The 14,662-nt window shown below is 48.7% G+C and overlaps 1 protein-coding gene across 1 annotated transcript in view; it reads left to right on the top strand.

Moving 5' to 3' along the window:
* Positions 1-1,410: 1,410 nt before the first annotated feature.
* Positions 1,411-14,662, top strand: part of zdhhc9 (zDHHC palmitoyltransferase 9) — a gene marked incomplete at its 5' end in the record, with an annotated part of 23,567 nt that continues 10,315 nt past the window's right edge. Inside the window, 2 exons of the mRNA XM_084459533.1 lie at positions 1,411-1,574; positions 9,438-9,598. Coding sequence (XP_084315659.1) covers positions 1,411-1,574; positions 9,438-9,598 — 325 coding nt within the window. The remainder of the gene's footprint in view (positions 1,575-9,437; positions 9,599-14,662) is intronic.

The raw sequence follows: 14,662 nt of genomic DNA, 5'->3' as shown, positions 1-14,662 counted from the left end.
TCTATCAGTTTATTGCCTCCGGTCTAAACCTTCCGGAGAAATAAAGACATGAAGATGTCTGCCCACCCTCCTCCTCCCTGCTGTCCAGTTAATTTACTATCCTCTCATCCCTCCCCTTATTGCCCTGTTGATACACAGCATGAGAAATAGCATATCTGTGTCAGTGTGTGATCTTATGTGGTGAAACTCATTTACTCTATGGGAATGGATATTTGTAGGCTAAATGTTCATGCCAAGCCAAATGAGCTACACACAAAGGCAGCATTCTCAGATGAAAAAGTGAAGATTCTGAATGGGGATCCAATCGCTGTCATTGTAATGTCGTAAGAAGGTGTCGCCTAGAGCTGATGTAACCTGGCATTGTCACCACCCCCCCTCCCCCTAAAAAAGGGAATAAAAACAGTTGCTGAAATTATGGCGCGTTACTTTTCAAATCTACCCTTGATCCTGGTTATGTTTAGAGGCAATATAAGCAAGGTGTTTCAAATAAGGGCATCCCAAGATTCCTTTGTTCCTTTTATTTTACCTGTCCTGTCCCTTTAAGATAAGACATTTCAATCTAGGCGTGTTTCCTGCTCCCATTGATTAAACGAAGCAGGCTCGCATCCTGCGGGAAAAAGCACAGTGAGCAGCCAACACCTTGTGATTTGGGCTACTATATATTTTCTAAATTATATTCTTCAGGTCGTGGAGAGATCGTTTTTTGAAATTATTAAGCGTTTTATAGAGCATTGAATAACTTTACAAATGACGGGAAGCAAAGCGTGTGCAGGCTTTATTTATGGTGTATGAAGATGACATGAATGTCACCCGGTCAAGGTCCACTCTTTCGAGGCGAGCAGCACCAACGTCGGATTCTTTTCCTCCGAGCCGAGAAGAAGATCTTCCAGAAGGATATAATTAAGACAAAAAAGTGTATTAGGCCTATTGAAAGGACAAATAGACATCCTGTTAGTGGTTGTTTTCTAGTAGCCTATGGGAGCCCGTGGCATTGCAGGTGGTGCACTGAGAAGAGAACTGTCGTCGCACAAAATATGGATTTATGAATTTTAAATATAAATACGACACCTGTGAAGAAAGATGTTTGACAATCATCTGCGTTTAGAGATACGTGCGGTTAATCGCTGAATCAGTTATTGCTGTCAATGGATTGTATCGATCACGCCCACCAGTGAACTAGTGATCTGCCTATTTTTAAATGAACGTTCACGAATTCCTCTCGTGATAATCGATCCTGAATTGTTTCAGTTTCATTGTGAACGCAGAAGAACAAATAGGCCTATTTCAAAGTGTCACTTGAATATGAACTTCACTGTCTAATTTTCAGTTTGAATTGCAAGGAAAATCTGGTCCAACAGTGGCCGATGGACGTTATTTGATGATAAACCGGACTGATAAAGAATAGTGACCATGTCGGCAGTAATGATATCTCGGAAGGTGCGAAAATGGGAGAAGCTTCCTGGAAAGAACACTTTCTGTTGCGATGGACGGGTGATGATGGCCCGTCAGAAAGGCGTTTTCTACCTGACCCTCTTCCTGATCATCGGCACCTGCTCTCTCTTCTTTGCGTTCGAGTAAGTATGGGCCAGATTGGTGGCGCTCAATTAACCTGGGGCATATTTACAAAACCATTGTTTTGGATAATGTTCTGTAGTGCCCATCCAATGTATTTTTTATGCTATTGTTTTCTGGTATTATTTGCTTGTTAAGGTTACGTGCCTATTTCAGGTGCATTTGGATCTCAATTGGCCTTGGCCTGCTACCTGTACCACATTGTCTTACTGAGTCACATATTGTCTATTTAAATCCAGAATCCAGAGTCCTGCTTACAAAAATCAATGACTGAGTGCTTGAGTGGGTAGGGAGCTGTTATTGACCAAACATAGTGTTGAATATTTTATTGCCTCTAGTACTGTCCAGCGAAAAAGGCCCAAACCCAAGATGAGGCAAACCTATTGTTGTGTCAGCAGTTCTCTTATCTCAACTTAGGCCTAGCCTACCATTAGTTCAGCACACTCACCAACTGATCGGTTGAACTTAAGTGTATTATCATCTGCTTGGTTGGAATTATCTGTGTCTCTTGTCCAATAGATTTCATTGGCTGTGCTGTACTCATGATTCTCAATTCTGCGGACCTCATCAGTTCGAGGTTCCCGGACATAACAGAGCATTGACCCTGCATCTGGAAAGGCGCTGTAAATACAGTGTGCTATTATTTCATGTATTATTACTATTAATCACAATCCAAAGGCTCTGAAATCTGATGGGCCTCTGCAAAATACTGAAAGATTGAAAGGTCACTGCTTTTTACTTAAGCAAGTCATCAGCATCTCCTCAAGTGACTCGCTCTGGAACACAGGCTGTCTGTAGGGCTTCACTACCACAAGGCCTATTGCAATCAGCCAGTTGAGGAGGACCCTAATGGCTGCGCCTCGTCCAAGGCCTTTGCCCACTCATGCCAGGCCCTTCCCCTCCGTCTACCCTCCCTGTAGCCTTGCCTGGCAAGGTGCTCTGGCTGGGCCCTCACAGAAGGAAGCGTTGTCCAGCTCAGTGGAACACAGAGAGAGAGAGACAGATAGAGAGAGACAGATAGAGAGAGAGACACAGAGAGAGACAGAGAGAGAGAGACAGAGAGAGAGACAGATAGAGAGAGAGAGAGACAGATAGAGAGAGAGACAGAGAGAGAGAGAGATAGAGAGAGAGACAAGCCTGAAGTGGCCCTCAGTGAAGCTGAGCTTGGAGGAGGCCCAGCAACGACTAATGGCAGGAGGGTCGTTAGCGCGCTACGTTCATATTACGGATGCCCATAATTATCCCTCATGGGTACGAGGGGAGGGATATTAACATGGAGATGGAGAACAGGAGGGTAACTCTTAACTCTCCATTACGGGGCAATTTTCAGCTGTATCTGATTTAGACCTCAGCCAGGGAAATATCACAGGAGAAAGGCAACATGCTTTTGATGGTTTTGGAGAGTTTTATCTTAGTAGCTGTATTGATTAAGAGTGAATACAGATGAAAGAGTGTGCATTCATTCTGTCTTGTTTATATGATGGGTAGAAATGTGTTCATTCTTACGTCCTCCTGGTCTGCAGCCAGTGGTTTTTAGACCGGTGGGGAAGGTCAGATCCCGCAGCTGTTGGACAACGAGGGCCTGTGTGGTTCTTTATTGTATCTGGTGTGTGCTGGACATTCCTTGTTTAGCAAGAATTTAGCAAACTAAACTGCGGCCTCATTTGAGATGATGAGCCTTGAGAGAAAATGACTCTTTCAAGGCTGTGAACACCAAGAGAGAAACATCATTTTGTTCATGATGGTTGACATCACTGGCGAGGGAACTGTCCAACATGATTGCCAGTTTTTTCAGAAGCAGAAACTTCCAGTACAAACGGTGATGCCAGTAACTAAGGAGATATCCATAATGTGTTTCATTAAGGTCAATCTTTGATGGTTTATCTGTGAAGCTCCAGCAAACAAGTGCTTTGTGATTCAATTTGCCGACTTAAGGATTGTATCCTCTCGTTGGGATGAGCGGGGAAGGCCGGGGCTGGGAGGTGAGAGAACAGAGAGGTGGTTGTCCTTCATGGCCGGCTGGACACACTCCAAGAACAACTGGGTCAACAACAACTTATCATTAGCCATCGGCGTTTCAGCCAGGCGTTTCCCCTGAAGATAAACCGCACAGAATCGCAGAAATGAGCGGCAAAATCAGCGGGGCCCATTAAGAAACAACCAATCAGATTTCACGATGAGACAGACAAAAGCCATGGCTCTCTTCTATCGTTGTCAGGGAGAATCGGAGGTACGTCTGTCCATCATACTGTATGTGAGCTTACGGCGTCTGCAGTGTCCAGCAATGCTTTCCTGTTCGTTTGAATGGGATTTTGGAGGTGTATTACAGTGAGCGCTATGTGCCTTTGAGTGGGAGCTTACAGCTCGGGAGAGGGAGGGCTTTGATAGTTCTTTGGCTCCGAGAGGGCCTGGCTGGTACTGTATTGTACTGGGCTCTGCTGTAGCCCCACATGGATTTGGTCATTAGTGCTCTGAGTCTGTGATGCTCCATGGCTCAGCTCCCTTGTATGCTATGTGCGTGTGTGTGTGTGTGTGCGTGCGTGAGAGAGGGAAAGGGGAGAGAGAGAGCTCTGTGGAGCGGGGATGAAGCGCAGGGCAAGCCTGGCACCCGAGGGCAGCGTGGGTTTGCCCCCGGGACGCAGGGCTGGGGGGCATGCATGTAACTGAGAAGCATGACACGCGCCCGTGTGTGTGTGTCTATTGTTTGTGTGTGGGGTTGCGTCGATGGCTTTATCAGACTGTGTGTGTGCACGCGTGCGCGTGTGTGTGGCCCCCTCTCTTGCCGTCAGCTCCCTCCATCATTTCCTGTGTGTAACCAGGGAGGAGGCGAGGTGCAGTGCTAGAGTGCTGACCTTGCAGTGTGACTGTGGCCAGAGGATCTCTGATAACAGCCCCCGAGACCCCCCAGGCAGCCATTTCCCTCTCCGGACCCTGATAACAGCTTCCGAGACCCCCCAGTAAGCCATCTCCCTCTCCGGACCCTGATAACAGCTTCCGAGACCCCCCAGGAAGCCATCACCCTCTCCGGACCCTGATAACAGCCTCCGAGACCCCCCAGGCAGGCATCTCCCTCTCCGGACCCTGATAACAGCCTCCGAGACCCCCCAGGAAGCCTCCTCCCTCTCCGGACCCTGATAACAGCTTCCGAGACCCCCCAGGAAGCCATCTTCCTCTCCGGACCCTGATAACAGCCTCTGAGACCCCCCAGGCAGCCATCTCCCTCTCCGGACCCTGATAACAGCCCCCGAGACCCCCCAGGCAGCCATTTCCCTCTCCGGACCCTGATAACAGCCCCCCAGACCCCCCAGGCAGCCTCTCCCTCTCCGGACCCTGATAACAGCCCCCCAGACCCCCCAGGAAGCCATCTCCCTCTCCGGACCCTGATAACAGCCCCCGAGACCCCCCAGGAAGCCATCTCCCTCTCCGGACCCTGATAACAGCCCCTGAGACCCCCCAGGAAGCCATCTCCCTCTCCGGACCCTGATAACAGCCCCCCGAGACCCCCCAGACAGCCATCTCCCTCTCCGGACCCTGATATTCAGCCCCTGATTTATGTTCAGCTGGAAAAACAGACTGGATCTCCAATAACAAACATAGTCTTTGTTTTCTAAAAGCTCGGCCATTTACCTTTTTTTTTTTCTGCGGGCATAAAATGTGGAATGATCCTGTATCAATACAAAAACGTGTCTCTTTACAAGTAGGGAGGGACACTTAATACATTCTGCTCATCTCCTCATGTTTGTAATAGATGCTGCGTGTCACCGTTCCCCCTAGAGACAGGTTGTGTGTAGATGATGTCACCCCCTGAAGGACACAGGTGTTCGAAGCCACTTTGGCAGCATTTTGGGGCTTAATTTCAGTCTCTACTGAGTTTGCAGATCATAATGGTATCACACTGGCTTGTTAGGCACTTATAGATTTTTCCAGAAGCCTACGTTCCTCTTCTCTCTCCCTGTCAGAGGTCAGCGGTGTGCTATTTCATGGGCCTGAAATCAAATCATTATTATCCGATATACACATTTTAGCTGTTTGGAGCTCCTAAGATCCTAATTTACATTTCATTTCAACAGCTTTTTAAATGGACTCTGTACACTCTACAGTGCAATATTACATGTTACATAAGATGAAGTGATAGCAGATTTGCTGCTGAGAGATTAGACTCTTTGAGCTCACTTATGTACAGTAGCTTTGAATGTGTCCATTTTAAACTGCCCTCATGTTGTGGATTAGGCTAATGGTTTAAAAGGGTGTGTCTGCCAGCCTGCTGTGTGTAGGTAGCTGCAGATGTGAGCTCGAGTCACCCTGGGTGCTGGACTTCCTGGTACAACAACAGCTGGCATTTGAGATTTCTGCGATCAGTGAGACCAGACACTGATCACAACTTATAGTGGAGAGACTATTATGGAGCACTTTCTGTGGTTATCTGGAAGAGAGAGAGAGAGAGGGCAAATTCAGTTTTGTGCGTCCGTCTGCAGTGGTCTAGTGAGAGAGAGAGACAGAGAGGGGGAGAGAGAGAGACAGATAGAGAGAGCAGGCAGATATGCCAGCGGAAGGAAGTGCATAATTCATCTGTATTGTGATTCAAATAGCCCTCCGACGGCCAGACCCGAATGTTAAGTATTAATAAAGGCCGGGTATGAAGTGCTCAGCGTAGGCAAAACGTCAGGAGTCATGACGATGCTGTTGTGACGCCTCTTCCCCACTGTTCAGCGGTGTAGTATTATTGCTCAGCAGTTGATGGGTTTAAAGACGGCATTATTCCCACTTCAGAGGCCTCTCCTCTCCAGGCTAGCACCGTCATGCTGTTCTGAGAGTGAAATCCTGTGGATGAAAGTCTAGATGCCTCTTAATGTACCTGCCTGTTACACCCCCTCCCTCGGTTACTCCACCTACACCGTTATCATTTTGGGTAGCCGCTGTGGGGGCGGTGTGTTTACATCGGAAACAACGGGCTGCTTTATCTCAGTTTTCCGTATTCAAATAGCGTACCATTATAATCCCAGCAAGTAGGCGGGTTTTACAGTATTTGAGACAGCCTAGAGGCATACGCTAAACCGTACTGTCATATTCTGACTCTGATGAACGTGTCAGGTCTGAAGGGGATGGGAACTGTTTACCCTCCCGAGCTTAGAAATCGTAGAAGCGTTTATCTCATCTTTCCTTGATGGATGGATGGACGCAGGCGAGGGAGACGGTGGTTTGGGAGGTAAATGGCGTCCAGGAAGGACGGAGGCTTGGTGGGAAGTGAGGACCGAGTGTGCCTAGAACGATTAAGGGTCATCGGCGCTGAAATTACGCATCATCGACTGACTGCTGGCTTAGGCGAGCTTCCTCCTACCACCCCCCCACCACCCCCTTCCTACCACCTCCCACCACCCCCTTCCTCTCTCTCTCTCTGAATTGACTGTCTGTCCTTCGCTGTCTCTGCAGTAACAAATGGAGCCAGCTCTGGGCGTTCTTCTCAGGCTGCAACCGGTGGAACATTTTATTGATTTGATCTCCGCTCACTTTTTCCATTAGTAAGAGAGAGAGAGAGAGAAAGCGAGCGGCCCTAGGGTGAAGCAATCAGACCGGTCCTGCAGGTACGGCAGCGTGCCATTGTGCAGCGGGCGCACAGGTATGCAGACATACCTGTCTATACAGCGTAATGGGACGGAGAACATGTGCGTGGGCTTCCTTCTGCTCCTGTGCCGTGTTCTGTCTTTTGGCTCATACACACTTACTCGGTCCCTCTGTGTGTGTGTCTGTGTGTCTGTGTGTCTGTGTGTCTGTGTGTGTGTGTGTGTGTGTGTGCAAATGTATAATGTACATAACTGACATAACATAATGTCATAACTGAGGGAAATGTATAAATTTATATTTTGCACAGTCATAACTGAGGGAAATGTAGATTTGCTCTGTAAAGAAATATGTTTATTTCACATTAATATTGGGTTTGGGAGTGAAATTGAGGGTGTCCTAATGTGTGTGTGTGTGTGTGTGTGTGTGTTGGAAATGTATACATTTATATTTTGCACAGTCATAACTGAGGGAAATGTAGATTTGCTCTGTAAAGAAATATGTTTATTTCACATTAATATTGGGTTTGGGAGTGAAATTGAGGGTGTCCTAATGTGTGTGTGTGTGTGTGTGTGTGTGTGGCACAGTATGATCGGATACTGTAGTCGTACATTACCTTTGCGTTATGGATGTGCGTGGGGTCTCCATGTGGGACGTGGAGCAGTGCGCGGCCTGGCTATTAATAGTTCCGGCACAGGCGCCCGTCTGTGGCACCTGACAGTCTCCCTCGGCACTTTACCAGAGAAAGGACCTTTTGGGGAGTCGAGCAGCAGGCTGCAGGATCATCTGCATGCCAGTGCTCTGGAGGGGCAGAATGTTCTGGAGAGTAAACATGCCCCCCCCCTCGCTCCCACTGATGTTTACCCACAGGCACCATGGCAGTTGCATCGTAGCTGGCTGTAATCATCATGGCCGTAGCATCATGGCTCTAGCATAGTGGCTGTAGCATAGCGGCTATAGTAACCTGGCTATAGCATCATAGCTGTAGCATCATGTCTGTAGCATTTTGACTGTGGCATTGTGGCTGTAGCATAGTGGCTGTAGCATAGTGGCTGTAGCATAGCAGCTATAGCATCCTGTCTATAGCATCATGGCTGTAGCATCATGGCTGTAGTATGGCCTCCAGGGAAGAGCAGACCAGACAGCTTGACAGTGTCTTTTACCATTAGCCTACCTTCTGCTGAACACAGCTCCCCTGAAGACATGTACGAGGCTGGTCCTCAGCCCATACAGAACCACTGTTTGCGCCGCCCTTTCGTGGGCAATTAAGCTAACAGCCTCGTGTTTCTCTGGATCTGTTATGGTCGCTGTGTCCCTCAGGCACCGTCATAACTGAGGGAAATGTATAAATGTATATTTTGCACAGTCATAACTGAGGGAAATGTAGATTTGCTCTGTAAAGAAATATGTTTATTTCACATTAATATTGGGTTTGGGAGGGAAATTGAGGGCGTCCTAATTCAAAATGGGATGGTCTGGCAGCTAACAGAATTTCATCATCGTCCTGCCACTAGTGTTCAGAGCTGAAAGACTATTAATGTAGAGCTGAAAGACTATTAATGTATTCCTCTCTCACCCGCGCTCTGCATGGCTCTAGTGCCGTCATGTAGTCTCTTAGTGGAGCAGCTTAGCTAAAAAAATCCAGTTGTGCATTTTGTGATAAAAGCATGACATTTGGTACACTTATAGACAAAGGTAGATACAAAAAATTGGGATATTGAGCCATCATTAATTGTTAATATGTTGCCCATAGCTGCAATTTACAGTAGGAACTCTTATTTCCCTTGTAATTACTCTTTTCCTGGACTTGGTCAAATAACTCAAAAAGATGAAAATGAATGAAACCAGGTAGCCTGTGTCTTTCCTCACGGGGAACAAAAATGCATCAAGAACCCATAGTCTCTGCCATGATGGATTTCTCTGCAGATTGAAAATTTGGCAAAACTTATGAAACGTTTCTTCTAATAAACCCTTAGTCCGAATGGTCTGAAATTTCACATGGACATGTACAGTATGGTGGTGTTAGGGTGTTAGGGTGTTAACAGCTACTGTAAGAGGTCCATTCCAAGATGGCTGAGAAACTGGTATTTAATTATATTTTAAAAAAATCGACATTTTTGGGGGGGAATATTGACAATTCATGATGGCTCAATACCCATTTTTTTGGAATGCCTTTGGCTATAAGTGTACCTAATTTCATGTTTTTATCGCAAAATAGACAGTTTTTATGGTTATCCGCCCCTCTATCTGGCTTTGTATGAGACCACCCTGTTATTAACCCGGCCTCCTGTCCCTCTCCCCTGCAGGTGTCCGTACCTGGCCTTCCATCTGTCCCCTGCCATCCCAGTCTTCGCCGCCCTGCTCTTCCTCTTCGTCATGGCGATGCTCCTGCGGACCAGCTTCAGTGACCCGGGGGTGCTGCCGCGCGCTCTCCCCGAAGAGGCCACCTTCATTGAGATGGAGATAGGTGAGTCCCCCCCACCCCCCCCCACCGCCACCACCAGTCCATGTCATCGCCCTCATCCCTGGGAGATGTCATCCGGAGAGGACGAGGACTCTGGCCGCCCTGCTGTAGACCAGGGCCAAGTGAAGGGAAAATGGTTCCAGGGGCATGAATACTGCAGGAGAGCGCTGTGTGCTGCTCAGCAGTGCAGAGGCATCCTCCGGCCTGCGGCTTTAGTCATGTTCGTTATGTTTTATTCTGGCGGGAGGTTTGGGGGGGCGGGGTGGGGGGGGGAGCTGCTCGTCTGTGTCCTCAGCTCGCCCTCGTTCTCCACCTCTCTCCCCTGTACAGCACTCTTCCTACCTGCCAAGTCCGTTTCATTTCTCACATACTTCATCATACAGGTACGAGTAGTGAAATGTTCTTCCGTTAGCTCATAGACTGTGCACACATTAAGCAATATAGAGAGGTAAATGTAATTATTGTAAGTCGCTTTGGATAAAATCATCTGCTAGATGAGGATATAAAGTGAAACAATGTGTTATGTACAGTATCTAGATAAAAGATATGGAGTATATGTACATGGGGGACAAGGCGAGGTTGTGGATTGGGTTAGATAGGGAGGGAGATACAGAGTACATACAATTATGAGTCTGTGGTATTGGTATATTCACAGTACAGGATGCGGATATGTATATTCTACCGAGTATAAATATTCTATAAAGTGCAGTTGTGCTGAGTGTATCTACTGAGTTGAGTTCAGAGTTCAACAGGCCAGGTGTCATCATTTAGGATCCTGTTCCACCAGTCTGAAGAGTCCTGGTTCTGGTTCTGTCCTGAGTCATTATGCTCGACCTGCCATTCTCCTCATCCAGACCACGGGCTGCCTATATTAGTAATGAAGGCAGCGCCAAATAGCAAGATTCCAAACCAAACCCACTTATATCCTCTCCTCCTAGCTCCATGTCCTATGTGACCTATGTAGTTGTGGGTCTGACTGAACACGCCTGGCTGCGTTTGCACGTAACGATGGGTGTGGTTCTGGTGACCAGCCCCCCTAGCAGGCCTTTCCAGACTCTTCTCTCTTCCGTCCCTGGAGGAAAAAGCCTGTCCGCAGTCTGCAGCCCTGCCACATCCCCCCCCCCTCCTCCTCCTCCTCCTCCTCCTCCTCATCTCCCCTCGCTCTCCGGCTCCCTCCCCCCTCCCCCTCTCTCTGGCCGGGGCTGCTCTCCTCCTCCTCCTCATCTCCCCTCGCTCTCCGGCTCCATCCCCCCTCCCCCTCCCTCTGGCCGGGGCTGCTCTCCTCCTCCTCCTCCTCCTCCTCCTCATCTCCCCTCGCTCTCCAGCTCCATCCCCCCTCCTCCTCCCTCTGGCTGGGGCTGCTCTCCTCCTCCTCCTCCTCCTCCTCATCTCCCCTCGCTCTCCGGCTCCATCCCCCCCTCCCTCTGGCCGGGGCTGCTCTCCTCCTCCTCCTCCTCCTCATCTCCCCTCGCTCTCCGGCTCCATCCCCCCTCCCCCTCTCTCTGGCCGGGGCTGCTCAGCTGGCTCGTGCTCTGTGCGGCGCCGAGGACTCTCGCTTCGCCCTTCGCCTGTCCGCCGGCCTCTCTCGGAGACGAGAGGTGTGGGCAGGGAGCGGTCACAGGGGGCCTCTCCACATGACAAAGGAGGGGCTGCAAATGAGAGCCGGCGCAGGTGTTCCTCTGAGAGAGCCTGCCTCTCTTTGTCACCGCTGTGACGCACGCCCTGTAAACGAGCGCTCTAGTCAGATGTGTGCGCAACGGCTAATATGCTAGCGATGGCTGTGCTGGCTTTGTAAAGCATATGGAGTTAGCTCCACCATAGGCTAGTTAGCTCCACCATAGGCTAGTTAGCTCCACCATAGGCTAGTTAGCTTCACCATAGGCTAGTTAGCTCCACCATAGGCTAGTTAGCTCCACCATAGGCTAGTAAGCTCCACCATAGGCTAGTTAGGTCCACCATAGGCTAGTTAGCTCCACCATAGGCTAGTTAGCTCCACCATAGGCTAGTTAGCTCCACCATAGGCTAGTTAGCTCCACCATAGGCTAGTTAGCTCCACCATAGGCTAGTTAGCTCCACCATAGGCTGTGTGGCACTCTGGGTAGGATTATAGGATAACCTATTTATTGACCCTCTTACCTGTTCTGTGCCACCCCTGGCACAGAGGCCCACAAAACCACCCCAAAATAGACAAACATACATCCCTCAACCTCAAAAATAGGCCACTCATTCTCACAGTTGCTACGTTGCTCATACTGTAGCTTAGCTTTACCCGCCAGGTCACTGTACAGTATATGCAGAGGTGTATATATGGATTCAATGTGGAACTCTTGTTAGCCACCACTGTTGTGACTGAGGTGTGTGGGGGTGTTAATGGAACGGGGGTATGGATGTTGAGCCCCAGAGACCGGAGTGGCTGGAGCTGAGTTAGAGGCCTAATGGAGGCTTAGACCGCAGGGTTGAGGCTGTGAGGCCCGGGAGGCTGCCATGTTGATGAAGAATGCCCCCCCCGCCAGCACTCTGTCACATCAGCCTGTTAGCACCGGGCTCCCGAGAGGAATGCTAATAGCACCAGAGTCATCCTCCTGGAATACATAATGTCCGTGGCTGAGGCAGACCAGCTCCCTAGGCAGGGCCTCGTTCCTCACCCGTGAGGAACAATTTATTCGCAGAGCAATGCTTCACTCAGAATGTAGATTTTATGCATTTCTACATTTTGTAACGCCTGGCGTTTCGTGGTTCTTATGTTTGAGAGCCATGGAATGAAGCCATTGTTTGACTGACCTATAGATTCTTGTACTCTGTATTCAACTAATTTCTTACCATTTCCGTCAGTAGCCTACAGAAGTTGCAGCATTAGCAAGGTTTCGAAAATAAATTGTAACTAAATCCTCACTGTGCCACTTGGTCAAGCCGGAAAGTCTGCCCACCTCTTTCACCTCATTCATTTTTGGGAGCGTCGGTACATGGCCATTTTCCGCTCTTTCCACAGATGTTCAATGGGTTTCAGGTCTGGGCTCTGGCTGGGCCACTCAAGGACATTCACAGACTTTCTCCGAAGCCACTCCTTTGTTCTCTTGGCTGTGTGCTTCGGGTCGTTGTCCTGTTGGAAGGTAAACCTTCGCCCCAGTCTGAGAGCACTCTGGAGCAGGTTTTCTTTAAGGATCTCAGTGCTCTTAGCTGCATTCATCTTTCCCTCCATCAGGACTAGTCGCCCTGATAATTCCTGCTGCTGACAAACATCCCCACATGATGATGCTGCCACCGCCGTGCTTCACTGTAGGGATGGTGCCTGGTTTCCTCCAGACGTGACGCTTTATATTCAGGCCAAAAAGTTCAATTTTGGGTACCTCAGACCAGAGAATCTTGATTCTCATGGTTTGAGAGCCCCCTCTAGGTGCATTTTGGCAAACTCCATGCAGCCGGTCATGTGCCTTTTACTAAGGAGTGGCTTCTGTCTGGCCACTCCACCATAAAGGCCTGATTGGTGGAGTGCTGCCTGGATGGTTGATCTTCTGAAAGGTTCTCCCATCTCCACAAGGACACGCTGGAGCTCTGTCAGAGTGACCCTCGGGTCCCTGCTCACCTCCCTGGCCGAGGTCCGTCTTCCCCGATTGGCCGGGCGGCCAGGTCTAGGAAGATTCTTGGTGGTTCCAAACTTCTTCCGTTTACAAATGATGGTGCCCACTGTGTCCTTTGAGACCTGTAAAGCTGCATACATGTTTCTGTACCCTTCTCCAGATCCATGCCCCGACATTCCTTTGACCCCATGGCTTGGAGTTTGCTCTGACATGCACTGTCAACTGTGGGACCTTATATAGGCAGGTTTTTTGCAATCCCCTATCATGTCCAATCAATTGAATTTACCACAGATGGACTCCAATTAAGTTGTAGAAACATCTCAAGCAGTGTCAGTGGAAACAAAATGCACCTCAGCTCACTTTTGGGTGTCATCAAAGGCTTTGCACACTTGTGTACATTTTACATTTTGTTTTTTAATAAATTGCCACAAATGTCTAAACAAATCTGTTTTCACTTTGTCATTATGGGCTATTTTATGTACAATTTTGAGACAACAACTGCGCTCAATCTATTGTAGAATAAGTCTGTAACGTAATAAAACGTGTAGGATGTGAAAGAGGTGTAGAAGAACAAGATTCAAACAATGTATTAATTAGCTCAAGGTTGAATTCTGTCCCCAGCCATACTGTACTACAGTAGTCGCCATTGCCCTGACAGTATTCACCAGTGCCATTGCAATTTTATTCATCCTACTCAAGGTATTAATGAAAACCTCCATACCGTTGTGTGTAGGTGGGCTTGTCTTGCTCTGACACAGTGAGACCTGTCTCACCAAGTCCTCATGAATAATAACTTCCCCGCTATAATAACAGACTGTCATAAACAACTCCATGGTGCTTGTGTGCGTGTGTGTGTGTGTGTGTGTGTGCGCACGTGTGCATGTGTGTGTGTGCGTGTGTGTGTGTGTGTGGGACGGCTGGGACCTTGGACTGAGGTGCCGTGTCATTCACTGACATTCTCAAGGTTCAGCAGGTCTGATTTATGAGCTTCGCTTCGAAAGCCCTTCATCTTCTCTTGTCCCTCAATCTGAGGCCCGTGGCCTCAATCTCCCAGCGTCACCCTGCAGATGGCCCTTCTGGGACGCCCTTTACTGGGGCGCGTCCGTCTGTCTTCACCCTGCAGATGGCCCTTCTGGGACGCCCTTTACTGGGAGGCGTCCGTCTGTCTGAAAGCGCTGGCTACCGGCTGGTCTCATAGACAAGAGGCTGAGCCCACTCACTCTGGTGAAGTTGGGGAAGAATTAGAAATGGGATCACATGGACACATTGATTAACCTTCGATTACATGCCTCTCGTCTGTGACTTGATGAATAAAGATTTGCCACAGTCAAGGAATGATTGAAGACATGCTCGTTACCCATAAAGCCAAAGCAGTATTAGCCTTCATCAGAGACCAGTAGGAAGGGGAAGTCTCTATTAGCTCCTACTGTCAGCTGTTCGCCACCCATTGTTGAATGTGTCTGAAATGGCCGCCTGTTGTTGACTCCTC

The sequence above is a fragment of the Borostomias antarcticus genome (assembly GCF_949987555.1).
Source record: "Borostomias antarcticus genome assembly, chromosome: 28".
Classification (NCBI taxonomy): Eukaryota; Metazoa; Chordata; class Actinopteri; order Stomiiformes; family Stomiidae; genus Borostomias; species Borostomias antarcticus.
This window is presented reverse-complemented; position numbering and strand designations above follow the sequence as displayed.